Raw genomic sequence first — 7,088 nt, 5'->3', positions numbered from 1 at the left:
GAATCTCCAAACTTAATTTTCCTCATTAATGACAGAGCAGATACTAAAGTCCACATAGTAGGATCATAGAATTTAAAACTGAAAAAGAAGACTTTAAATATTAACTAATCCAACCTTCTTACTTTATAGAATGATCAACTAATCAATCAATAAATATTTGTTAAATACAGTTTATTAAACAAGTTACTGGAGATATAAATACTCAAACAAAAATAGTTCCTACTATGAAGGAACATGTATTCTATTAAGGTGAAAGTGGGGGAGATACAGCACATACACATATAAATAAATCTAAGGCAATATTGAGGCCAGAGAAAGTGATAATAATTGAAGGGATTTAGGAGTTGGTATCTGAACTGAGCCCTGAAGGAAATTAGGGATTCTAAAAAAGCAATAATGAGAAGCATGGAAGATGAAGTGAGCAAAGGCACAGGAATCAAAATTGGTATGTGGCGTTTGGGGAATAATTGGTTGTCCAATTTGGCTGGAGAGTAGAATACGTACAGAGAAATAAAATAGGACACCTCTGGAAAGGTAAATTAGAAGCAGATTATGTATCACTTTAAATCCTAGGATGAGGGATTTGTCTTTTATCCAAGAGACAAAAGAGAACCATTGAAGATTTTCAAGCAGATGAATGACATGATTTTAGTAGTATTAATTTTGTAGATTGTAAAAGAAATAATTAGAGGGGGGAGGTAATCATTTAGGAAAGAGGTAATGAGGATCTGAACTAGGGTAGTGAACCTATAAGTGGAAAGAAGGAGAAAATGTGAGAGAAGTAGGGAGATAGAATCAACAAGACTTGGCACCTGATCAAAGATGGTAGATAGAGGAAGGAAGGACAAGGATGAGATTGTAAGTCTACATGACTGAGAAACTGGTCTTGTCCTCAACAGAAACAGAGGCAGAAAGATGGAAGAAAAGATGAGTTCCTTTCTGGAAATGTTAAATCTGAGATGTTAATTGAATAAACGAGTGAGGGATGTCTTTTAGGCACTTGGTGATGTGGAAATGAAATTCAGGAGAAGACTAAAGAGTCAGATATATAGATTTAGGAGTTATTTTAAAAGAGATGAAGCTTAAATTTGGGGAGCTGATGAGATAATCAAAGAAAAGAATGGGAAAAAAGAAGGAAAGGGGTCCTGGGAAACAATCTTAGGGGTAACTTTCCTTTAATGGATAGGAAATGAAAATAAATTCAGAAAGAAAGATGAAAATAAATAATTAGAAGTTACCACAGAAGTTAAAGGAGAAAAGTACATATAGGAAGGGAAAAAAAAGAGGGATGAAGTCCAGAAAAGAAAATGTACTTAAGGAATCAAAGAAGCCAAGGAGAGAGAGAACATTCAGGGGAGGAACAACTATGTCAACCACATTTTATAGTATGAGAGATCTAGGGCTGGAAGGGACTGCAGGGACATCTAATTCAGTCCCCTCATTTTACTAATGAGGAAACTGAGGCCAAGGAAGTTTAGTGACTTGTCCAAGGTCAGCACACACACAGGTGGCAAATATCAGATGTATAATCTGAACCCATGCCTTTTAACTCTAGAGTCAATATTTTAGCCACTGAACCACATTACCTGCCTTATTTCCTCCTTCCTCTGTTTCTCCTCTTTTCCAACTCTTGGAGCAATAGGTTATACTACTCTCAACAGCCCATGGATTCCTGAATACAACTTTCCAGCATTTGAACTGGAAGGATGTGAGATGGTCAAATCATAAAGTAGGAGCTACCTAAACAGAGATCCTCTGAGGAAGGGCCCTCACAAACCTAGCACGTTCTTAGTTTCAATTCTCAAACATTCTTCTCCTGTCCCCACCCACCAGGGGCCAACTTGGCTCAGGTAGCCAGCAAAGCAGGGCAGTGGGTGTATCATTAATTTTTTTTTTCCTGGTATAGGAGGGGGAGGTTGGAGTAAAAGAAGAAAAGAAGGTGCAGAGATGATTGGCAGAGGACCACGCCTTCTTTTGTCTTCTACGCCAGTACCCTGGGTCTCTATAGTAAAACCAGCCTGTTTCATTTCGGCAGTCACAGGTGAAGGGTTCACCTCATCTCCTCTCACCTCTATTTCTTTGTAGTGGGTGAGGGGCCTCCTGCTTAGCAGGACAGAGGCTTAAGGTGAAGGAACCCAAGGGAGCCTTGCCCTGAGCCATGGGAAGAACCTACCTGAGAAGGATCCACTGGGTCTTTCTCAGCTGCTACTGCTTCTTCCTCCTTTGGCCAATGGGTAAGTGAAAATCCTGAGTGCCGGAGGGTGGTTGGATAAGGTAGCAAAGTGGTGCCACAGACTAGTTCAGAAGAACCAAGAACATAAATGGAAAGAAAGAGGGAGAGAGAAAGAGACACAGAGAGACAGAGAGGTAGACAGAGAACAGAGAAACAGAGACAGCATAAAGGATGAAAAAGAAGAAAAAATAGCATAAAAGAGACACAGAGAGGACAAAGACTGGAAGTCAGAGAAAGAAAAAGAAAAAAATAGCATAGAGAAGACTCAGTGACAGAACAGGAATTCAGGGATAGAAAAAGAAAAAAATAATGGAAAAGAAAATATAAAAAAGAAAGAAAAGTATTATAAGGGGGAGAGAAGGAAAACCAGTAATAAAGAGTAGGAAAATCTCTCAGTAAATAAAGAGACTAAATGTTAGAAAAGAAAGAGAAATAGATTCAGAGACAGTGAGAAAATGACTGAGTAAAAGAGAAGATTTGAATGAAAGAGAGTGAGACAGGCAAGGAGACAAAGGTAGGAGATGGAGAGCAGAAAGAGAAACAGATGGACAGGGAGAAGCAGAGCAAGGAGGAAGACTACTTTTTGCTTCTGGTCCATGTGTGACAGAGGTGGCTGATGGCTGTTTTCTGGATGGAACTCATAGTTTTCTGAGATGCTGTTGGGAGCACCTTAAGCAGAAGAACATCCATCTCAGGTGTGAGGGGTTCCCACGTCTTCTAGAGAACAGTCTAGGGGGATCACATAGACCTTGGAAAACTTCTATCAAAGGATCACTGGAGTGGCAGTGGTAAATCCTCTGTACAGACTCAGGAGACAAATGTATTAATCCTAGCTCTGCCTACATTAACCTTTTTTGTTGTTCACTCATCTTAGTTTCGTATGACTTTTTGTGAGTCAATTTGGGGTTTCTTGGAAAAGATATTGGAGTGATTTGTCTTTCCTTCTCCAGTTCATTTTACAGATGGGAAACTGAGGCTAGTAGGATTAAGTGACTTGCCCAGAGTCACACAGTGAGTGAGTTGCTCAGATTTAAACTTAGGAAGAGGAGTCCTTCCTGACTTCAGGTCTGGCATTCTATCCAGCTGTCCCCTATGAATTAGTTAATCACTATAATCTATATAATGAAGAGATTTGAAAAGATGAGTATCTAAGGTCACTTCCAACTCAAAAATTCTATTCCTAGGCAGCCCTTCCTCCCAACTGTGCCAAGTCCCATTAGATGGCAGCATTACTATTCATTTTTTCTGCAAATGGAAAAAGACTTGTAGAAATTCCTCTCCTCCCATCTTCCCCAGCAAAGAAGGGGATCTTCTGATATTCAAAAGGGTCACTTACATTACTTCCCTAAGTATGAGGGGTTGAGGGAGGTTGGACAAAGACTTCTTAAGACCCTTTTGACACCAGATGTTGCCCTAGAAAGATAATGAGATCAGGATTCAGGGGTCCTGAGTCCGATACTGACTAGATACAACGCACTTCTTGTCATCGTATCTAACTCTTTGCAATCCAGCTGGAGTTTTCTTGGTGAAGGCACAGGAGTAGTTGGTCATTTCTTTTTTCCAGCTCATTTTACAAATGAGAAAACTGAAGCAAACAGGGATTTAGCGACTAGTAAGTGCCTGAGGCTGGATTTGAACTTGGGGAGATGAGTCTTCCTGACTCCAGAATTGGCACCCTATCCACTGTAGTACAGATTGGATTAAAGATGCTCAGTTAGTTCATTTTCTTTTAACTTTCAACAAATATATGAATAAGGACAAAAGAAAGAAAATATTTAAAATTGATCATCATTGATTGTTCATATAACTTGTATGCTTCTGTTATTTACTGATTGTCAAAAGAAATGAGATATTTTAATAATATAAAAATTTTCCTTTGTATATAAAAAAATGTTCAGTTAGAATTCAGAGACTTCTTTACAACAAGTTCTCAAATTGTGTGTGGTACCTTAAGAAAACACTTTGGTTTGGAAGTCAGAAAAGCAGAGTTTCTCTCTCTCTCTCTCTCTCTCTCTCTCTCTCTCTCTCTCTCTCTCTCTCTCTCTCTCTCCCCCCCCCCCACCCCTTCCCTCTCTGTTCTGGTTCTCTGAGAGATTCTGGGCAAGTCACGTGTCATTTGCTTGCCTCAATTTTTTCCACTGTAAAATACCAGCAATAATCACACCTCCCTTCCAGTATTGTTGTGAAGATTCAATGAGATATTTATAAAAGGTGCTTATCACATAGTAGTGCCTGTCACATAGTAGGTATGATAGAAATGCTTATTCCCTCCCTGTTCCAACTATGGAAATGCTAGCTACTATTAGAAATCTTTCACACAGATTGTGATGAGAAAACAATTTTTAAAATACCCGAAAATTACTGGAGCCTTAAATGTTGGGATAAGAGTAGGAATTTGCTGTCAAGAAGAGTCTAAGGCAAAGGAGGTAGGTGACTCTGATCAGGAATGTATTCAAAGGAGTCTCAGTTGGGGTGGGCAACTGGCAAAATGAAGTTCTCAGTCTCTATGCCTATCAATGGGGCATTGTGACGACATGACATTTCTCTCCCACTTTCAAGGAAGGAATTGCATAATTATAGATAACAGGGAGGTATAAATTTTATTCCCCTACAGGTGTAATGCATCTTTGTTGATGACTCATGAATGAGGTGGAGTCTGGAAGAAGGTGAATGATTGTTCTTGGTCCTTCTTCAGAAAGAGGAACAGACACAAACCCTCCCTTCTTCCTCTCTCTGACCCCCACTTCATCCAAAGGAACTATTTGGGAGGAACAGTCAGTGGCATTTTTCCCGCACAGAAAGTGGTTATGTAGTTTGCTGAGATTGGACCCAAATCCTGGATGGTGTCCAGATTAAGACTACATTAGGGGTAGCTAGGTGGTGCAGTGGATAGAGCACCTGCCCTGGAGTCAGGAGTACCTGGGTTCAAATCTGGCCTCAGATACATAATAATTACCTAGCTGTGTGACCTTGGGCAAGACACTTAACCCCATTGCCCTGCAAAAACTAAAAAAAAAAAAAAAAAGACTGCATTAGATTAGGAAATACTTCTAAAACTGCAACCAGGTTAGGAATTATGATTGTGGATCTGATGCTGCTTTATATATAATCTGGGGTACTCGCTAGATTCTGTAGCTATCAGCCAAACAGTAAGCATTTATCAATTGTCCATTACATGAAATACTTTGCATTAAATGCAAGGGATATGAAGACAGCTACAAAGGTACCATTTTGTATTTAATTGTAAATTTAAAACCTATCCCTTGGAAATCAATTTCCCTTTCTTAAAATGTGGGTGATCAGGATTGTAGGGATATGGAAGAGTGAGTGCCCAGGGTCTATCAGTCAATCAACAAAAAAGAGAAAGAGGAAAAAAAAGAGAGAGAGAGAAAGAGAGAGAGAGAGAGAGAGAGAGAGAGAGAGAGAGAGAGAGAGAGAGAGAGAGAGAGAAGAAAAAGGAAAAAACTGAGGAAGAGAAAGAGCATTCACACAAGAAAGACAGATAAAAAGAAAGAAGGAAGGAAAGGGAAGAAGGAAGGAAGGAAGGAAGTCTATATTCTTATGGAGCTCATTCCATAATGGGGAATCAATATGCAAAAGAAAGATATATATATAATATGTATATACATACATACTTATGCATGCATACATATATATTTATGTATCTATATGAAAGCATTCTCAAAGAAAAAGCCCTAGCTATGGAGGAGGGAATGAGAAAAGAAGGAACAATTTAAGCTGTCTTGAAGCCAAATCTCTTTCCTAAGATGGAGAGAGAGAATTCAAAAATCCCTTTTTTTCTTTCTCAGGCATAGAAAAGAAAGAAAAAAAAACAAGCATTAATGAAGTGCCAACTTTTTTCTAGGCATTATACTAAGGGTTTTACAAACATGCTCTGATTTGATCCTCATAACAACATTGTGAGGTAGGTACTGCTGTTATGCCCATTTTACAATTGAAGAAACTGAGGCAAACAGAGGTTAAGTGACTAGTCACATAACTTGTAAGTATCTGAGGCAAGACTTGACTTCAATTTTTCCTGATTGCAGGAATAATGAGTACAGCAACTGAGAAGTTGATGGAAATGGCCTTTTAAGAAACAATGCTAGAATTGATTTGATTTTTGTTTCCACAGCAAGAGATAGAATCAAGAAAACAATATTCATAACAGTAGGGTGGATGTCTAAGAAATGACTGGAGTAGGCTTGGTTGAGTTTGGGGCTAGCTAGAGATTGAATTCTCACTATGTAGGTAGTAGGACCTTCAAGGTCAGAGCGGTAAAGGTTTATATCTTACAGGGCATGATCTTTGGAGGTCTGATCATTTATGTCCATATCTTGAATTGTTCCCCTTCAATTCAGCCTTCATGAAACAATCAACATTTCCCTAATGTATTGATCTCATCTTATTATTTTCCTGCTTACACATCTTAAATGACTCCTTTCCCATAATAAAATAGAACCTCCCAAGACAAACACAGATTTTGGGATCATAGGATAAACTAACCTTTTCAATTGTATTACATTTTACTCTCCTTTCTGTGTTGGATGTTCTAGCAAGACGAGATAGCTAATTCTTCCCCAATCTCATTCTGAATTCTCCTGAATTGATGCAGGATCTAAACTAGGTCTGGAAACATGTTTCTACATCCCTGTACATTGAAATTCTCTTCTTTCTTCAAAACCTAGTTCAGGGGGTGGCTAGGTGGGGCAGTGAGTGGATAGAGCACCAACCCTGGAGTCAGGAGTACCTGAGTTCAAATTTGGCCTCAGACACATAATAATTACCTAGCTATGTGGCCTTGGGCAAGCCACTTAACTTCATTGCCTTGCAAAGACTTAAAAAAAAAAACCAA

General features: G+C 39.0%; 1 protein-coding gene across 3 annotated transcripts in view; it reads left to right on the top strand.

Annotated features, from left to right (window-relative positions):
• The first annotated feature begins 2,042 nt into the window (after positions 1-2,042).
• The window catches only part of MUC4 (mucin 4, cell surface associated), a 73,264-nt gene continuing 68,218 nt past the window's right edge, over positions 2,043-7,088 (top strand). For all 3 annotated transcript variants that reach the window (XM_074214747.1, XM_074214746.1, XM_074214748.1), the window contains exon 1: positions 2,043-2,234. In XM_074214747.1, the coding sequence (XP_074070848.1) occupies positions 2,159-2,234 (76 nt within the window). In that variant the 5' untranslated portion in view covers positions 2,043-2,158. The remainder of the gene's footprint in view (positions 2,235-7,088) is intronic.

Source organism: Macrotis lagotis, chromosome 1, assembly GCF_037893015.1.
Source record: "Macrotis lagotis isolate mMagLag1 chromosome 1, bilby.v1.9.chrom.fasta, whole genome shotgun sequence".
In the NCBI taxonomy this organism is placed as follows: domain Eukaryota; kingdom Metazoa; phylum Chordata; class Mammalia; order Peramelemorphia; family Peramelidae; genus Macrotis; species Macrotis lagotis.
This window is presented reverse-complemented; position numbering and strand designations above follow the sequence as displayed.